A 20,475-nucleotide genomic window follows, 5' to 3' on the forward strand; every position below is an offset into this window, starting at 1 on the left:
TGAGGAAATTCTGGGAATCGCTAGCTAATATCCCAGAAGAAAAAAAAAAAAAACCACAAATGAAACCGATTTTTCCTATTCTGCTCAACTGTGGTAACCAATATGAATACATTGATCCCCGGAAAAAATCCAATTACTTCTGTAAAGTTCTCGCCCTACTTTTGTAAAGTAGGGATTTTCCCAGATTACTCTAACTGTGGCGAAGTCACTGACTCAAGCCTGAGTTTTGCAAGCCAATAGGCGAAAGCAGCCTCTCTCCAAGTCATTAGGATGCCTTCGCCTTACTCCGATACCACGGGTAATAATATGGAGAACTTTGGTGGTGGGGGGGAGACAATGTAGTTCACATTCGTGTTATCTAAAAAATACTGAAAAGCAGCCCTCTTCGGTCTCCCTGCGGGTCACTTTAAATTACGAATTTGGCCACGCACGACACCCGAGTAACCGCTTCCACTCGCCAATGCAGGCAAAGGTCGGCCCTAAGCTTCCCTTCGTACCGGCTGAACTGCGCCGCGCAGATACCACAAGTTAGGAGAAGGTGAGAGACGGGAGCAAAGCGACACACGTTCTAGACAAATTACCGAAATCGCGCAGGAATTATAGCAAACTCTGCCAACTTTACCTTGGGGACAAGACAGCTTGTAAAGCTCCCTTATTATACTTGTGTCTAATACGATTAAAAACACGATGGCTAAGACCTATTTTAGCTAAAAAAACGACCTCCTCGACCACTCCGGGGCCCCGGCCGGGAGGTCACCAGGCGACAGGAGAGTTGAACACCGGTCCCCGCAGCGACCCCGCCGACGCAAGCCTAGAGAAGGCCTGAAGGGACTAGTTGGCGCGCACCAGCCGGGCGTGGTGACGTCAGGGCGGAAGCGCACGCTGCGTGAAGCGGCCCAGAACCCGGCGGTCACGGGAATATCCGTCGCGCCGAGGACGCTGGTTAGTCTCGCTCCGGGTTCCGGCTGCGTTGGGCGTGCGTGCAGCTCGCTGAGACTATGGCGTCCGGGCCTCACCCGACCGCGACCGCTGCCGCCGCCGCCTCGTCCGCCGCCCCGAGCGCGGGCGGCTCCAGCTCCGGGACGACAACCACGACGACGACCACGACAGGAGGGATCCTGATCGGCGACCGCCTCTACTCGGAAGTTTCGCTCACCATCGACCACTCGCTGATTCCGGAGGAGCGGCTTTCCCCTACCCCGTCCATGCAGGACGGGCTCGACCTGCCCAGCGAGACCGATTTGCGCATCTTGGGCTGCGAGCTCATCCAGGCCGCCGGCATTCTCCTCCGGTTGCCGCAGGTCAGTGCGCCGGCCCTGGGCCGGCAGAGTGCGCCCTCCCTCCCCGCTGTCCCTTCCCTGCATCCCGGTTTCACCGTGTCTTGGCAGGGTGGGGATTCCTCCTCGGCCTCTCCAGCCACGGTCCCAGTCGGATCCCGGGCGTGTCGAGGGCGGGAGGGCGCGGAGGCGAAGGGAGGACCCGGTAGCGAGCAGTTCGCGGCGGGAGGGGGAGGGGGAAGGGGAGCGGGGAGCGAGCGGCAGCACAAAATGGCGGCGGCGCCTGGTGCGGTCCCGCCTGACCCCTGCGCCTCCGTTCTTCTCCCGTCTGCAGGTGGCGATGGCAACGGGGCAGGTGTTGTTTCATCGTTTTTTCTACTCCAAGTCTTTCGTCAAACATAGTTTCGAGGTAAGCATCGCGGGGGCGGGTGTGAAGGGATTTCTTCATCCGGAAGCGGGGAGGAGGGGGTAGTGTCTCCAGCCAGCTTTTCTAGAAAGGGAGTGGTTAGTTTAGGCCTTTGTACCTAGTTCTCGCCCAGCAGCAGGGACTTTTGGAATGTGTTTGAAAACTAGAAAGCGTATCTTGAGCCTATTTTCTCTCTTAGCAGAAATAGACTTAGCTTGACTTTAGATTGAAAATTAAGATTATTTAAGCAATAAAAAACATAGTATTAGCAAATCTGTTAGGCCTATAGCCTAGAAAAGCCAATCGTACTTTTATTTCACCAAAAGTCCCAGCTGTATCCTAACTTTTTTTCATCAGAATTAGTTAAATTTTGAAGGGGTGTACGTCTTCCTAATTGTACTTGATTTAATTGTACTTGGTGTAATCTAACAACATTTTATTGGATTGTGGGTTCTTTCAGATTGTTGCCATGGCTTGTATTAATCTTGCATCCAAAATTGAAGAAGCACCTAGAAGAATAAGAGATGTGATTAATGTATTTCACCATCTACGCCAGTTAAGAGGAAAAAGGTAAGATTGGCATTATTGAACACAGTATTTCCTGCTGCTACTGTATTGTACACCAATCATCAAATCAAAACATTCTTTCCTCTCAAAACTGATGCAAAGGAAAAACGGCTTTAATTTAGGTGTTAAAATTCACATAGGAACTCACTAATACTTAAATTAATTTAAAACAAACCACAATTAACCAGCTATCTAAAGTTTGTAGAGGCAGTTGCATTTATGGACAATCCTAACAGTGCTGTGAAGCCAGTCCTGTGGCTTAAGATTAAACAAGAAAGGGAATACGTTTGGCTCAAGTGTGAGTGTATTCTGTAAGTTATTTCCCCTCCCCCCTCTCTTGGAAGACTGAAGGCTGGAAGTGTGAACACTGCAGTTCAAGTTAATATTGTGGCAAAGTTTTGTGTAGATTATGTTTTTCTACTCGAAGTCCAGTTAATCCTTTATCAATTGAGGTTGGCTTTTGTTAGAATACTTCTCAACATTGAACTACGATATATCGCATAATACCGGATCTGAAAGGACTGCAGGATGATAAAGGTTGAAGTTTGAAGTCAAAGGGATTAAACAGGTATTTTGTTTTGGTCAGATACAGTATCAGTGAGTGGGGTAGAGAAATAACTAATTGATTGGGTTATATTTAGATAAGGCCGATTTTATTCAATCTTGTAAGAAGTAAGAAAATAGAGACCGAATAGTGTTATCTTACAGATTTTGTGGCTACATGACAACACTGTATGTGGACCTGTGTGTTCATGTGAGGCAGTGCCAAAAAGTTTTAGTTGCAGGGCTTCCTGCATCTAGAGGTGACTTCTAGTACACGCTGCAGAAGGATATACTTGGTGTAGGTTAGTTTTCGTGTTAACTTTTTAAGAAATTGTGGTGATGTTAGATAAACTTACACTGTGGGAGTTAGTTATAAAAGGATTTTAAGTTGTTGGGGGTTGGGTGTCAGTTAGTGGCAAATTAGTAATCCTTTGTGAGTGGTCGTTATTGGTTGAATCTGTAAGTTGGCAGTAATGGAACTATCCAGAGACAAACAGTAAAGTAATCTTTAGTCTAGTTACAAAGTTTGAAACATTGCTACCCAGATGGTTTTCACAGCATTTTTCAGTTTTCTTACATTCTTTTTCCATCTCTTCTCCTTCATTCTAACCATATCCAGGGATAGACTAATTTTTTATTTCATTTTAAAATATCTTTTAGCTTCTTGGTGAGGAATCCCTGGAAATTGGGAAGATTTTAAATTGGTATTTAGTATGGTTTGAGCTAAAATTTGTTTTTAGATACTTAGCTGATTCTTCAGGGTGTTAAAAACAAAAAGACAGTAGTGGAAAGGCTTTTTATCTTTAGTCAAAGGATTCTGTGTTTGCCTAAAGGAGTTTTCTGTCCATATTCTTCGAATCATTGAGCCAACTATTGTATTATCATTTAATAATGATTATCTACTTTGAAGTTTTTCCGTGAGACTTAGAGTATTCTTCCTTGATGTCAGAGTAGGTCTTAACCATAAAAACCTTGGAATCAAAACATCTCATCTGACTGACTGTTGTGTCTGATGTAATAGTGTGTTTTGGTCATTATTACAGAGAAATTGACTTTGTCTCAATCTTACAAGTCTGATTATAGCATGAAATTTAAAAGGAGTTGTTAATTGCATGGAAGCCTTTTTCTTAAAGCAGGATGTAAAAGTGTTTCTATGCATATTACAAGTTAACTCAGACCCATAACTTGTATATGTTATTAACTTCAACTCTTTTTTCCCTTGCAACCGACTATACAGCGACCAGCTACATTTACCAAAGCCTGGGTGATGTGGAGTGGTACATAGAGATGAAGCTGTCGTCATGGCAACAGTGAGTGAAGTATCGAAAATCCCCAAGGAGAAGCCAGTGCTCTGAGAATAGGTCACTGGAATCGGGGACTAACAGGTTGGCCACTGGTGAACCATTTAGAAGAACTCCTGTTTCTTGTTATAAGCTTTTGTCTTTGCTGTCCAAGTTATTAGAACTGTAGTTTGGTTTATTTTTATGCAGAGTAATACCACTAGAAAGTACTATCAGTATCATACTTCAGTTAAATAGCGTATCAGTTTATCTTAATAATGCTGTTTTAATGTGGTTTATGTACAGCTTTAAATTGTAGTATGGTCTTGGTAATTACAGAGGAGGCATCATTTTTGTAGTCTTTAGGTCATTTTTTAGTCCTGATTACACATTTGAATCACCAGAGGAGCTTTTAGAAAGTACCATTATCCAAGTTTTGTCCTGGGTTATTTGATTCCTCCCCTTCTCCAATTTTTTGTAGTTTCATAATTAAGCTCGGAATAAATGGGTGAATCAAAAAAGGAAAATAGCCTTTTTAGTAGTTTCCAAATTTGGTTTTGATAATGCAGCATATTTCCAGAAAATTAAGCATTTTCTGTAATTGTAAGGAGCCCACATGCATCCTTTAAGGCTTCTCTAAAGGAAGATAATCTTTCAGGCTGATGGAACCACTCATTGATGAATACGGTGTGGTATTTTCAATAGGTATATAAATCATAGATGAAGTTGGAAGGGTATTAAGTGATCTTGTCATTTAGTCCAACTTCTCTGTTTATTTTGTGGCTTTAAAGGTAGTGGCTTTCATCTGTTTAAACACTGCTAAAGAGGGAATATTCCTTTGGCATAGGTATTAACACATTTCTGTATATTGAAAAACAGTCTGGCTCCTTATAAACTACTTAATCTCATTTTTGAATAGAGTCTGTTGAAGAGCTAGTTCCAAATATTCAGTCTTTGTATCACATGAGTGAGAGTGACCATGTTTGGATTTTCTATTTCTAATTATTTTTTTATTTTTTCCTGTTAAGTTGTATTTCAACTAGATTGATCATGCTGAAGGAAAAATTATTCTGAGAGACCAGAAAAAATTTCCAGTGACCAAAGCCCAAGATTTCCTATTAAAACTAAAATCTGAAAATTGTTCTTCTCATTGAAATTTAATTCGGAAAATCTGACAAACTCAAAAACGGGAGAGGTGGAGTTAGGTTTGGTTGGTTGTTGATAATGAAAATTATTTTTTCTCTGAGTAGATGAAAGTTCTCTTTTTTAAGACATTTAAGAATGTCATCTCCTAAATCTTACTGGAAGTTTACCAAATTGGAGATGAAGAAATTCTAAAGCCTCAGTTCAGTTTTATATGCTTGTTGCCATAGGCAGTACTAGTTGATACTTTGTTAACATAAGTAAGGAAACCATTTGCTTAGACAAGTTTTCTTTAAGCTTTCCTTACTGCTGACTTATGGGGACACATTTCTCTTTCTGAAACAAAGTAATCTTTATAAGGTAGTTGTAAATTACATGTCATTCAGCCTTCCTTGATTTAAAACCACTTCTTAACAAAATGAAGATAACAAATTACATCAGTACAAAGTTAAAAAAAAAAAAGTATACCTATCAAAACTAGGTGACAGAAGGCCTAAGCAAGAAGAATATTATAGTTGAATTATAATAAATAATGAGTTTGCTTTCTTCAGTTGAGTTTTGGTGTCACTGGGATTTTGATATATAAAGAAGGGAAAGCAAAAATTGTGGCAGAATAAATGGAAAATAACAATTCACTTTAGCTGAATTAATGAATGAGTAAGCCTGATTTGGGATCAGATAGTAGCCATTATTCAAACAAGTGTTTGCTGGTTAATTGCAGAAAAAACGAATTTAAGAATTTGAAGGCAACTCTTAAAGCATGCTTATTAGTAAAAGGTGTAGATGAGTTTGCTCAACACAAAAAGAGGGAAAGAAAATTAATTTTGTAAAATTTTATTTTTAGGACTGTAATGGTGCAGTTTATGGTCTGAATGACAGGGTAGAGAGTTAGTGGCAGGCAGATATAACAGTGGAGATACTCTCTTTCCTAATAACCTGTTGAAGGAGGGCCATGAAATAACTAGTTTTGAGAGTCTGAGGTGTGGGTTTGACTTTTTTCCAAATTTCCTGTTAGGGTGATAAACCCTGAGAAATTATAAACCTGAAGATTTTTAGGGTACAGTTTCATGGGTACATTGATTGCTCTGAAGTTAATTTTTTCCCAAAGAGCAGTTAACTTGTAGTCTATTGTTCTGATCAGATAGATTCATTGTTACATTTTTATGGTAGAAATTGGTCCCCTGTCCAGTTGGTGGCCTCATTCCTCATACGTTTCATAGCTGTAATGGGAATTGAACTGAGGGGAGCCAGTTTTCAGCATTGTTAATTTAAGTAAGCTAGTTTCCATCTCAGATTTGCCAACTCTGTTTAATGTAATTCGATAAAAATCATACTGTATGAAATAAATAATTTGAAATAGTCTAGTGAGCATTCTAGTTTTTATAATTTTAGATGGGTGTAAGAAAGGAAGATAAATGAAAGATTTTTAGATAGTATGTCATTGCAGGGCTAGTTATTAATGATAGCTCATTTCAGTTGCTTTCTAATACTCAAGTGGATGTATTTAAATATGAGCTTGCATTTTTCTGGATTTGGTGTGCATGGTAAAAATGAGTTGTGAATTGAGGTGTTGTAACATTCTGCCCAGAACAAAAACTCTTGAATATTTTGGCTGAAAATGAATTCAGTATGGCGGAAAATACTTACATGTTCTCCCCATATATATACCTTACAATTTTGTCTTAATGAAAATGTATTTCTTAGTGGTTGGATCTAAAAATGTATCAAATGAAGGACATTGGGAAATGAAAGTCCACAAGCCCTGACTGAAAACAAACTTCTCAGGACTCAGGAAGAAACCAGTTTTGAATTTAAGATTTAAAGCAGGTAGTCTTTTAATTGAACATGCTATTTCCAAAGCATTGAACCATTGGTAGATAGCTTTCTGTGTTACAGCTTTCGAAGCTTTCAGAATTTAGTCTGGCACAGACACTTCAAGTGTTCTTCTGGTTCCCTCATGCTCCTTTCTCTCTTACATTGCATACTAAATAAAGTTTTTCTGCCTGATAAGGACAAATCAGACCAAATTCAAGTTTAGTTTTCATTGATCACTTTTAATTTTGAGTCTGATTTTTAAAACGTTTCTTTTTTTAATTGGGCTCTTTAGATTTTAGATTTTCTTTGACGGTGGATTCTTAGAAAAATTTGTTTAAGCAGAATGTCCACTTAGAATCTGGATTAGCTATCTACCGTTTTTTCCTCTCTGATTTTTACTTTGGCCATCACCTAGCCAAGAGTTGCTATTTTAGAAAATGAGTAAAATCACTGTAATCTATGAAGTCTTTATAGTAAATATTTTCAAGAGCTAAAAATTAGTTTTGTCATCACAAAGTGTCTATGAATAGAGACTAATGGCATTTGTGATGATAAATCAACAGTCACTTAAGTTTATCTTATATACATCACACCTAATAGATAAACCTGTGTAAAAGATCAGCAGCGGCTAGATAGAAGCTTTAGAGTGACTTTTTCACTACAGGGTAGAGCTAGTTCCTATAGAAACTTAGTTAAGTATATGTTTAATTAGCATAACTTGGACAGCATAAGATTAATGCTTTAACTTGTTTGCAGGAGTTTAAAAAGCTGGTTTCTGTTGCCAATAGTTGGTTGGAAGGGAAAATGGAGATGCCACAAATAAAATTTTTTGGATGTGCAAAACAGTTTTGATTTTATTTCTTACAAACTGTAGGACTCCAAGCCCCCTGATCCTTGATCAGAACTACATTAACACCAAAAATCAAGTTATCAAGGCAGAGAGGAGGGTGCTAAAGGAGTTGGGATTTTGTGTTCATGTCAAGCATCCCCATAAGGTGAGTTGTAGAATGCAGAAATTACATTCGTAAGTATTAGGGTTTTTCTTAAAATTGTGTCTTACATGAATTTGTTATGGTTATTTTTTAGAGGTAACCATGGTTTTAAAAGGCGTTCTTTATAAGTTTACCAGTAAAATGGGAGTCAAAAAGATTTGGGTTCAGGTCTTCACTCTTCATTGTGTGAGCATAGAGAAATTCTTTTTCCCTCTGTGGTTAACCCAGTTTCCCTACTTAGAAAACAGATAGTGAAATACTTTATTTCTAGGAGTAAATAATACACATCTGCAGAAGTACATGGGACACTGCCTGTCACACAGTAGAATGAAAGCGTGGTGGCTGCTCTCTTGTTACCATTATTGTATGTTTATAGATTTCTCCAATATTTCTTGGCTGGATGATACATCATCATTAGAGTACAGTGATTACTGTAGGGGTGCTCTGGGGATAGGACTATCTGTGATAGAAACTTGTCTGCCATTAGCTCTGGGACTTTGGTAAATATATCTGTCCCTCAGATTCTACATCTTCAAGATCGTAAAATGGGAATAATTGATTATACAGGTTCAGAAAGCTCTGACTTGAACTGTAGTGAAGCTACTTATATGTAGTATTTACTTATACTCTTAAACATGATTAGCTTCACTGCAGAAAGTGTAGTGTTTATTTATTGTAATACCCACAGTATTACATAATATCACACTCATTGTGTAACTTTAAAAACGTAGTCTGCATGGTTTTTAGACATAGAGAGGTGTACCTTGGAAAATAAGTGAAATAATCCCTACCACAGTGCCTGTCACATACTCAAGTGTTCATGAGAAATTAGGTATTGTCTTTAATTGATTTAACTCTTTCCTGTGCAATTTTGGCTCATATTTAAAGTTTTTAGATAATCTAGTAGCATAATAACTCACATTGCCTGCAATGTGCCTTTTAGGTTGGTCTGTATTATCTGTGCAGTTTGTAGAAGAGTTAAAACTTGCATCTAACATTTCAGTTATTTAAATTCATTAAACTCAGTACTCTTAAAAAATGCACCCATATGCTAAATTGAGTTTTTTTCCCTTGTCCTTCAGATCATTGTTATGTATTTACAAGTCTTAGAATGTGAACGTAATCAAACCCTGGTTCAGACTGCCTGGTAAGTTGCTTTTTTACATTTCTTTCCTTAGCCAGGAAAACAGAAGCAGAAATAAAGTAAGTTTCATTTTCCCTTTCCAAAATAATGAGAGGAGTTTGTTTTGGTGCGTTTTGTTTTTTTTTGTTTTTTAACCAAAAAGGTAAATAATGCTTATTTCTGCTTCCTGTTTTCTTGGCTTGACTATTTGCTTTCAATGGAGAACTCAATTTAACTTTGTTCTTTTTTCTACTCTTTAATTAAAGGGTAGTCCATGATGGTAAGTCATAGAACTCTGCCCTCTGCACTTCAGCCCATGACCTCAGGATGGCCTGATTGGCTGCCCTGCTCTCCAGCCAATCCAGTGCAAGCTCTGATCCGAGATTCACTGAAGTGGTCCATATCCATCTGGCAGCATCTTCTAGTTCTGTCGGGGTGTCAAAAGGATTTGTATATTTGCTTCTAGAAGTAACTATTCAACATGCCTATGTATATAATGTATACCTGTAACTATCAAAATGAATAGTTCATTTTTGATAGATTTGTTGTCCAGCCATTATGAATTAAATGACTTTTTTTGTTAGGAATTTGACTTAGATTTCTATTTTTAGTATGTATAGCATGGATTCTACCAAAGGAAACTACAGCTTGCAGCTTAAAATGGGCACCATTCCTATATTGGATGAAGTACAGCTGCTGGACTGTTGAGGCAATAATAGAAGTACAGTCTTTAAAAGAAATGTTAATATTAACATAAGCACTTTAGAACTTTGAACTTTTGACATGAAGATGTTTGATTTGAAGGGCTGGCTTATTTTAAGGTAAAATAAGGAATTTGGTCCAGCTACAACTACTTTTTTCAAGACTGTTAATGATGTGCAGGACTTAAGTTAATTTTTTATGTTCTGGACTTAATGACTACCATGCTTCTTTAGGATTCAGTAAATATTAGTAATATTAGAAAAGTCTAATTGCTTTTATAAAATGCATGACATTTTAAATATATGCTCTATAAAACATTTAAGCAGTTATTTCACGGGTAAGGATTTTTAAGAAATAGTCTTTTAGTTTAACCTTTTAAACAATTTGTGAAATTTCTTTAATACTTCAGAGATATTGTCCAGCAATTTATTAACTGCAGTAGTTTATTGCTTTTGTTTATACTTAGTCACAAAAAAAGGTATGTAAACAAGGCTGTTTTATGTATTTACTGCTCTTCCCTACCTAAGTTTTCTGCAGTAGCTGAGATTTCTTAATATAACTTGGTGAGTGCTTACTGAAAATGCCTTTTTACCCCTGTCACAGTATTTTGAGTTTTTGAAAGAACTTGGTTGACACTGCTTTTCATTGTGGATAAAAGGAGAGATGGTCAATAATTAATGGCTCGAAGTATTGTTGGAGTGGTTTATCATTTCTGAAACAAGTTATGTCAAAATTGATTTTGAAAGCATTGCTTTTCATAGAACTACATGAAAACTTATTTAAAGTTCTATTTGGAATAATAATGTGGAATTATTTTAAAGAACTTTGGTCATAAATAGGAAAAGTGAAAAATGGTTCTAGTGTTAAATTCTTATCTCTTACTGATTTTTGAGTTAAGAATTGTTATATGCGAGAATATGAGGATATGAATATAAACATGAGAAGAAAAAAGAATAAAGTAGATTGAGTCTCCAATTTTTATGTAAGCTTCAGAAGGACTGTGTTTATGTACAAAGCTTATGGTTGAAATGTTTTTCAGGAATTATATGAATGACAGTCTTCGAACGAATGTATTTGTTCGATTTCAACCAGAGACAATAGCATGTGCTTGTATCTACCTTGCGGCTAGAGCCCTTCAGGTAAGGTATATATAGTCTGTTTTGTTCTATAGGATAAATCTCAAGAATTAGCATTCTCGATAAAGACTGAAATTTGATCTAAACCATTCTGTTTTTATGGTTTAGATTCCATTACCAACTCGTCCCCATTGGTTTCTTCTTTTTGGTACTACGGAAGAAGAGATCCAAGAAATCTGCATAGAAACACTTAGGCTTTATACCAGAAAAAAGGTAGTAGTTTACTCTTTGTGTTAATACTTTTTCAGTACTTAAAAGAGTTTCAACTCTTTTATAAGGGAAAAATACTAACTTCATTTTTTTCCATCAGCCAAACTATGAATTGCTAGAAAAGGAAGTAGAGAAAAGAAAAGTAGCCTTACAGGAAGCCAAATTAAAAGCAAAGGGATTGAATCCTGATGGAACTCCAGCCCTTTCAACCCTTGGTGGATTTTCTCCAGCCTCCAAACCATGTAAGATATATTCAGAATTAAAATGATTTGAGCACTGCATGTGTGTGGTTATTAGAAAGCTTTAGCGTTTAGGAGCTCCTCTGTGGCTCAGTCAGTTGAGCATCTGACTCCTGATTTTGGCTTAGGTCATGATCTCAGGGTCATGAGATCCAGTGTCAAGGCTCCATACTCAGTGCAGAGTCTGCTTGAGATTTTCTCTCCCTCTGCCTACCCCTATAGGTAAATGAATAAAACTTCTTTAAAAAAAAAATAGCATTATTTAATGGTGGAATAGAAACAGTGATATGAGAAGCTATTAATGTTTTCTTTCATGATAGTTCAAGACTAATACTTGAAAGTATGGTACTTTGAGTTACATTTAGAAACAACTTTTTGGCTCTCTGTTAAATCCCAACAGGTAACATGTCTTTTTGTTTTTTGTTGGTTTTTTGTTTTTGTTTTTAAAGCATCACCAAGAGAAGTGAAGGCTGAAGAGAAGTCACCAATATCCGTTAATGTGAAGACTGTCAAGAAAGAACCTGAGGACAGACAACAGGCTTCCAAAAGCCCTTACAATGGGTGAGTATACTTGACTTAGAAAACCAGTCTAAAGAATCTTCTTTGTATTTAATTTCTAACATACTAAACATGTATCTAAAATAATGATTTTTTTTTTTAAAGTGTAAGAAAAGACAGCAAGAGAAGTAGAAATAGCAGGAGTGCTAGTCGATCAAGGTCAAGAACACGATCACGTTCTAGATCACATACTCCAAGAAGACAGTAAGTAAATACTCTTGAAGAGAAAGCAGTCATATTTGGAGTGAAGTTCTTGCTTTTTAAAAAAATTGAACCTAGATATTTTCACAGTTGGGTTAGATTTAGTTTTTTAACATGGGATACATTATGAGAAAAGGAGTTTAGAAATATGTCCTGCCTATATGTGGCTTTTTATTTTGGGGTGGTGTAGCTAGCCAATTCTATTCTGTCTTCGCCCATTTTTTTGAAGTGTAGGGGCTGGCCACAAAGTGCTATGGAAAGCTATGATAATCCTATTTATAATGTGTGAAAATGGTGGCTTTGTTCAATTTCAGTTAGAAAATACTAATATTTTATTAATTGTTAATTAACAACAAAAACTCAAGTTGATCATAGCCAGAGTCTCTCCTGGTTAGCTTTGTAATTAGATTGATAGCTGCTTGTGTCTGTTTGGTGGCTCTTTGAACATTTGTGAGATACTCAATAAAAAGCATAGCTATCCAGGATGCTTTGTAAAAATTTTGGCATATAGATACAATATAGTACATTTAAGATTTCTCTAATATAGGCTGCATGGGAGTTAGTGGGGAGTAGGGAGATGTAATGGAAGTTTTCCATCTGACATGTACTGCTACATGCTACAGGTCAGTAGATTTGTTTTGAACCTGTTATAAGCACCACCAAAATAATCTGCTCTCAGCAGAAGCTGAATCTAAACCTCAAATTTTTATTATCTAAGTTATAATAATAGGCGGAGCCGATCTGGAACATACAGCTCAAGATCAAGAAGCAGGTCCCGCAGTCACAGTGAAAGCCCAAGAAGACATCATAATCATGGTTCTCCTCACCTTAAGGCCAAGCATACCAGAGATGATTTAAAAAGTTCAAATAGACATGGTCATAAAAGGAAAAAATCTCGTTCTCGATCTCAGAGCAAGTCTCGGGATCACTCAGATGCTGCCAAGAAGCACAGGCATGAAAGGGGACATCATAGGGACAGGCGTGAAAGGTCTCGCTCCTTTGAGAGGTCCCATAAAGGCAAGCACCATGGTGGCAGTCGCTCAGGACATGGCAGGCACAGGCGCTGACTTTCTTCCTTTGAGCCTGCATCAATTCCTGGTTTTGCCTATCTACAGTGTGATGTATGGACTCATAATCAAAAATACTAAAAGTGAACTGATTAGGATTTGATTTTGTAAAACCCTCTAGGTTTCTAGAAACACTGAGGACATTTCTTTTGGAAAGAACTATGTTTTTTCTGTTCTTATTTTCTTTTATTTTCCTTTTGGTTTTTGTTTTTGGGTTTTTTTGTTGTTGTTGTTTTTCTTTTTCTTTTTTTTTTTTTTTTTGCACATTAAAATGCCCTAGCAGTATCTAATTGAAAACCATGGTCAGGTTCAAATGTACTTATTATAGTTGTGTATTGTTTATTGCTATAAGAACTGGAGCGTGAATTCTGTAAAAATGTATCTTATTTTTATACAGATAAAATTGCAGACACTGTTCTATTTAAGTGGTTATTTGTTTAAATGATGGTGAATACTTTCTTAACACTGGTTTGTCTGCATGTGTAAAGATTTTTACAAGGAAATAAAATGCAAATCTTGTTTTTCTAAACTGCTTCAAATATCTTATTTAAATAAATTATTAAAAAGAGTGAAATTTTAATAGTAAAATGCCTGTACTGATTTTATGACCTGTTCTTCTATTAGCTATGGTTTAAGATTATTAAATGCAGTTATTATAATAGCATTGGGAGCTATTGTAAAAGTCTTTGCCTTATACATGGACAAAACAAATGGGAGCTGTGCAACAATGTAATATTAAATGTTACATTGTAGCACTAAACCAGTTTCCAAATTGAAATCTATTTGCACATAAATAGTACTTAAAATTAAGAAATGGTACCATAGGATTATTTTAAGTGAGCTCCCTCTTGAACAAATCAAAACTTTTAAAATGACACTAAATCAGACTTACTGACCTTTAAAGTTCTTTTTAAAATTATATTAGATATTTAGTGATAGTTTTTATTTAGGCTAGGAAGATTCAGTAGTAAATTGAGGCTCCACCGGACTTGGCTGGGGCTGATAAAAAGTGTGATAGAAAAATGAAATTTGTTGAAAAAGCCACAGGTCCTTATATTCAAATGAATTCTTAAGTTATTCACACTGAGAGTTATTTTCCCAATAATTTGCAAGTGAATTTAGAAGTCTTTCTAAAGACTTTATTTTAGAGAGAGAGCATAAGCAGCAGGGAGGGACAAAGAGGGAGAGAGAAACTCAAGCAGATTCCACATGGGACAAGATGTGGGGCAGGCCCACAACCCTGCATGACCTGAGCTGAAATCAAGAGTCAGATGCTCAACTGATTGAGCCGCCCAGATGCCCCTGAATCTAGAAATCATAGAAGGCCATGTGTGATCTCCTTATTTTATAATTAAAACCCATCTTTCCATTAATTTTTTAACACACCTGATAGCTTGATAATTAGTCCACTAGACTTGGCTCAGCTTGATAATTAGTCCACTAGACTTGGCTCCAAATGATTTTTTGGTATATTAAAAAAATGAAATAGATCCACAAAGATTTGCTGTCACTAAGGATGTTTAAAAGCAAAAACAAAAAAAACAAACAAAAAAAAAAACCTGTTGAAGAGGATTCCAAAGACTTAAAACAGATTCACCAGTGGTGGGCAGTGGGGCTGGAAAAAGAAAAGGCAGCTACATTGAAGGAGACAAGACTTAGATTTTTAAAATGTTGGGTGTGCTACTTAAATAAGTTCTATATCTAACTAGAAACTAACATGACCTTGCATAAAAGAGTAACTTCTGAAAGGGGATGAATAGTATTAACATTCTTTCTAGGGGTGCCTGGATGGCTCAGTGGGTTTAAGCCTCTGCCTTTGGCTCAGGTCATGATCTCTGGGCTTTGGGATCCATCAGGCTCTCTGCTCAGCAGGAAGAAAAGGGAATTCCCCTTCTCTCTGCCTGCCTCTCTGCCTACTTGTAATCTGTCAAATCTTTAAAAGAAAAATGTCCTTTCTATATATGATTTTGTAATACTGCTGAACTATAGCTGTTTCTTAAGAGCCTAAACTATATCTAAACAGGAACAATTTCCTTTACAAAACAGGCATTGAAGAAAGGCAAAGGCAAAAGTCAGCAAAGGCCGTTTGTTATAGTCTTGAACTCTTAATAGTTTTTAAATTTTTATGTACTTACCCTTGTTGGAAAGAGCACTATGGGGTGAGGTTTGTGAAGATGGAAGAGACAGGGAACACACCTGCATGTGGGGTGAGATTTGTATTGGCAGAGATGGCTTTGGCAGAGATGTCTTTTTCCAGGTATCCTAATTTTTGCCTTGTGCAACAGGCAAAAAAACCCCATTTTCTAGGTTTTGTCAAGTTGACATCCTGCTACTGCTCTACCTGAATTTATAAACTGAAGTATATCAATTTTTGAACTTCTATTAAGGAAAATTTCCAGTAGAAGTAGTACAATACCCATATCTCAGCTCCAAAAGTGATCAGTTCGTGGTCAGCCTACCTTGTTCATACCTACCAATTCACCATTCTACTTTGCACGCTTATTTGGAAGAAAATCCCAGACAACTGATTTCATCCCCAACTATTTCAGTCTAAAAGGTAAGGATTTAAACATAACCACAGTACTTTTATTATACTTAAACTAACAGTAATGCCTAACCACCCAGTCAATATCCATGTTATCTTTACTATCTCTTAATTTATTTTTATATTAGGATGTTCAAGCAAAGTCCATATATGTTACATTGGTTTTAATCACAGATTCTCCCACCCATTTACCCTTAAAATTGTTCTGAGATCATTTTCATATTCTGGGTTTGCTCACTAACCCTGTGGAATCCCTGGACATAAATTTCTTTCTCCTGTATTACAAACTTCATAGATCTCAAGACTTGGTCAGATTCAGATTTGGTAATTTCTGGTTTTTTTCTTATTTTTTTTACTAGTCTGAAATTTTAGAAGTCTGGCAACCCAGACTATGTGTTACTCTACAAGTGTTACTAGACGGCTGCCTCACTGACTAGTGGTTTCACTGAGTTCCTGATTCTTTTTTTTTTTAAGATTTAATTTATTTATTTGAGGGAGAGCATGAGCGGGAGGTCAGAGAGAAAAGCAGACTCCCTGTGGAGCTGAGAGCCGGATGGGGGACTCGATCATGACCTGAGCCGAAGGCAGTCGTCCAACCAACTGAGCCACCCAGGCGTCCCTGAGTTCCTGATTCTTAATTAGTGCCTGCACCTTGATAGCTTTGCGTGCATATTTCCCAACTCTGTATATGTTCTCTCATTATCTTGTGTTTCCCCTGTATAGCCCTAAGTTGTAATGCAGATGAGTTGTTTAGTGTTTGTTCTAATCTGATTCTAAATACTTAAGTCCTTCCATGGTATAGAATGTACATTTGTCCTTAATGATTGGTATCTTAACCTTAAAGGAAGGCTAGTAAATAGCATCAAAATGACCAGCTTTTTACTGAGGTCTAAGTTTTTCTTTTTGTTCCTTTTTAAAATATTTATTTATTTGACAGATAACAAGTAGACAGAGAGGCAGGCAGAAAGAGAGAGAGAGAGAAGCAGGCTCTCTGCTCAGCAGAGAGCCCAACGCGGGACTTGATCCCAGGACCCCGAGATCATGACCTGAGCCGAAGGCAGCAGCTTAACCCACTGAGCCACCCAGGCAGCCCATACTGAGGTCTAAGTTTTGAGGGGTTTTTTGTTTGTTTTTGAATTTTTTTATTAACATATAATGTATTATCAGCCCCAGGGATATAGGTCTGTAAATCGCCAGGTTTACACTTCACAGCACTCAACCATAGCATGTATCTTCCCCAATGTCCATAACCCAACCACCCTCTTCCTACCCCTCTCCTCCCGGCAACCCTCAGTCTGTTTTGTGAGATTAAGAGTCTCTTAATGGTTTGTCTCCCTCCTGATCCCATCTTGTTTCATTTATTCCTTTCCTACCCCCAAAACCTCCCACGTTGCCTCTCAACTTCATCATATCAGAGATCTTATAATTGTCTCTCTGATTGACTTATTTCACTAAGCATAATACTGTCTAGTTCCATCAACGTCCTGGCAAATGGCAAGATTTCATTTCTTTTGATGGCTGCATAATATTCCATTGTATGTATGTACTCATCATCTTTATCCATTCATCTGTTGATGGTTATCTTTCTATAGTTTGGCTATTGTGGACACTGCTTCTATAAACATTTGGGTGCACGTGCCCCTTCAGATCACCACATTTGTATCTGTAGGGTAAATACTCAGTAGTGCGATTGTTGGGGCATAAGGTAGCTCTATTTTCAACTTTTTGAGGAACTTCCATGCTGTTTTCCAGAGTGGTTGCACCAGCTTGCATTCCCAACAACAGTGTAGGAGGGTTCCCCTTTCTCCGCATCCTTGCCAGCATCTGTCATTCCCTGACTTGTTAATTTTAGCCATTCTGACTGGTGTGAGGTGGTATCTCATTGTGGTTTTGATTTTTATTTCCCTGATGCTGGGTGATGTGGAGCACTTTTTCATGTGTCTGTGGCCATCTGGGTGCCGTCTTTGCAGAAATGTCTGTTCATGTCCTCTGCCCATTTCTTGATGGGATTCTTTGTTCTTTGGGTGTTGAGTTTGATAAGCTCTTTATAGATTTTGGATACTAGCCCTTTATCTGATATGTTGTTTGCAAATATCTTCTCCCATTCTGTCAGTTGTCTTTGGTTTTGGTAACTGTTTCATTTGCTGTGCAAAAGCTTTTTTAAATTTTTTTTTAAGATGTTATTTATTTGACAGAGATCACAAGTAGGCGGGGGGGGGGGGGTAGTAGGCTTCCGGCAGAGCAGAGAGCCCAAGGTGGGGCTCAATCCCAGGACCCTCAGATCATTACCTAAGCCAAAGGCAGAGGCCGAACCCACTGAGTCACCCAGGTGCCCCTGTGCAAAAGCTTTTGATCTTGAAGTCCCAATAGTTCATTTTTGCCCTTGCTTCCATTGCCTTTGGAGATGTTCCTAGGAAGAGTTCCTGTGGCTGAGGTCAAAGAGGCTGCTGCCTGTGTTCTCAAGGAGAAAGCTGTTCTATAAGATTTTAAGATTTTTTTTTTAAAGATTTTATTTGACAGAGAGATCACAAGTTGGCAGAGAGGCAGGCAGAGAGAGAGAGGAGGAAGCAGACTCCCTGCTGAGCAGAGAGCGAGATGCGGAACTCGATCCCAGGACCCTGAGATCATGACCTGAGCCGAAGGCAGCGGCTTAACTCACTGAGCCACCCAGGCGCCCAAGTTTTAAATATTGTTACCATCAGTTAGTAACCACATTATTACACCCACAGCCTGCATCAAAAGCCATTCTTTAAAAATTTAAAGGTAACTCTCATGAGTTTCCAAAAACAAGGGAATTTCATAATAATATTCATTGTCCTAAGGGCCGTTTCTTAGGGCTGTAATAGATAATGGTGACGTTTTTGTTTCTGTTTTTTTCCTTAAAGACCAGGTTTTTCCAGAATTCATGTTAAGATCATAGGCGGGTTGCCTGGATGGCTCAGTGGGTTAAGCCACTGCCTTCGGCTCAGGTCATGATCTCAGGGTCCTGGGATGGAGTCCCACATCGGGCTCTCTGCTCAGCAGGGAGCCGGCTTCCCTCTCTACTCTCTCTCTGCCTGTCTCTCCATCTACTTGTGATCTCTCTCTGTCAAATAACTAAATAAAATCTTAAAAAAAAAATAGGCATATTGAGAGCTTAGTTTAGCTGGATGAGAGAAGATGTACATGGGGTTTGATAAGGAAAACCATCACTTCCCCACTGGGGAAATTGGGATGGGGGGCAGTATTCATTGGTTGGGCCTTGATCCCTGCATGTTCCCTAGAGTAGCTATGTGTGTGGCTGGAAGTCACAGCTTGACTTTGTAGCCACTTGAATTTTGTTCATTGCTTTAATGAAAGGAAGGTGGACTTCATACCCCTCCACTAAGGGGACTTGGCAAGTTACTTAACCTCATCAGCCCTTGGCCTTACCTCAGAGCATTTTGTTTGACAATATATTGGGCTTGCAATTAGCTTGCAATTCAAACAGTTTCTTATATGAAAGCACCCCAACTACTTAGAAGAGTTCGAATTCTACATTTCCTATGAACACAGTTCAAAATAGAGTAATTTCAGAATGTTACTTTACCGAAGTTATATCTGATTCTGGACAAGATTTTCATGAGAACACTGGTCCAGGTGTTCTCTCGACCCTTCTGTTTTTGCCACTGATGCTTAGTTTACATCTAACCCAGTTCCACGTACAGAGGAAATTGCTACTCTGCCTGCTTTTATATGTCACCCCATTTCTTTCATCAGCTGTCACCTCAACACCATGGTAGCAGCATTTCTGTCTATGCCTTTGCCACAGTCTTTCAGACAGCAGCTAATTTAGTTAAAACATTAATCGTGTTCCTCCAATACATAATGCTTCCAAAGATTTCCCCTTCCCTTGGAATAAAATACAAACCCTTGACTCTGGCTGTACATAATCCAATGTTTGTCAGCCTCTTCATCAACCAACACCTGTTCCTCCTTCTCAGATATGCACATCTATTCCTGAGCCTTTGCATTTGTCTTTCCTACTTGGGATGCTCTCCCAAATCTTATGCCCTGGCTCCATCATCCATGTGCCCTTCCACAGGGGGCTTCTCTCACACCATATCCAAAATAAGCATTTCTTGACACCACTCTCATCATGTTCTATTCCTTAGCACTAATTTTTTCCTAAAACCACTATCTGAAATTACCTTAGTTTTATCATTGACTCTTATGCATAAGATATAAGCTTCAAGAGAGCAGTAAAAAGTGGTTCATTATCGCATGCCCCTCACCTAATCCTACAACTGTGCCTGCTCCCATAATAGGGTGTGTAGTAAATACTGAGGAATGAATGAATTTCACTTACTGCTAATAATGGACGTTTTTAAGCCCTCAACTTTCAATGTGTTCTTTATCCAACTGCCCCCTATGAATGTATGTATTCCTTTCACAGGGTTCTAGGTTCCTGGAGCTCAAAACGGGGACCAGAGACCTGTAAACAACAGCCAAGGAGTAGCAAACTGGTAGGCCATGGCCAAATCCTTGCGCATGTATTTGGTTTGTGCAATGTTAGTTTTAAATGAACTAGCTGCTACATATTTTTATTAGAAATAGTCACATAAAAACCTAAACTTCCAGCTTCTTTTTAAAAAATATATGAGATCCACAATCCCTGGCATCAACTGACTGGCCCCAAGTAGCTCTCTGGTT

The 20,475-nt window shown here is 38.3% G+C and overlaps 1 protein-coding gene across 11 annotated transcripts in view; it reads left to right on the forward strand.

Moving 5' to 3' along the window:
• Positions 1-265: 265 nt before the first annotated feature.
• The window catches only part of CCNL1 (cyclin L1), a 35,346-nt gene continuing 15,136 nt past the window's right edge, over positions 266-20,475 (forward strand). For 6 of the 11 annotated variants that reach the window (XR_009351046.1, XR_009351047.1, XR_009351048.1 and 3 more), the window contains exons 1-12: positions 305-1,301; positions 1,612-1,686; positions 2,144-2,253; positions 7,906-8,026; positions 9,106-9,170; positions 10,888-10,987; positions 11,093-11,197; positions 11,295-11,436; positions 11,883-11,994; positions 12,097-12,195; positions 15,647-15,816; positions 20,219-20,288. Coding sequence is in view for 4 of the 11 variants with exons in the window: in XM_059163674.1 (XP_059019657.1) it covers positions 999-1,301; positions 1,612-1,686; positions 2,144-2,253; positions 7,906-8,026; positions 9,106-9,170; positions 10,888-10,987; positions 11,093-11,197; positions 11,295-11,436; positions 11,883-11,994; positions 12,097-12,195; positions 12,911-13,259 (1,581 nt within the window). In the remaining 7 variants the exon portion in view is untranslated. The other 5 variants (XR_009351052.1, XM_059163675.1, XM_059163674.1 and 2 more) reach the window with 5 other exon arrangements.

The sequence above is a fragment of the Mustela lutreola genome, chromosome 2 (assembly GCF_030435805.1).
Source record: "Mustela lutreola isolate mMusLut2 chromosome 2, mMusLut2.pri, whole genome shotgun sequence".
Lineage (NCBI taxonomy): Eukaryota > Metazoa > Chordata > Mammalia > Carnivora > Mustelidae > Mustela > Mustela lutreola.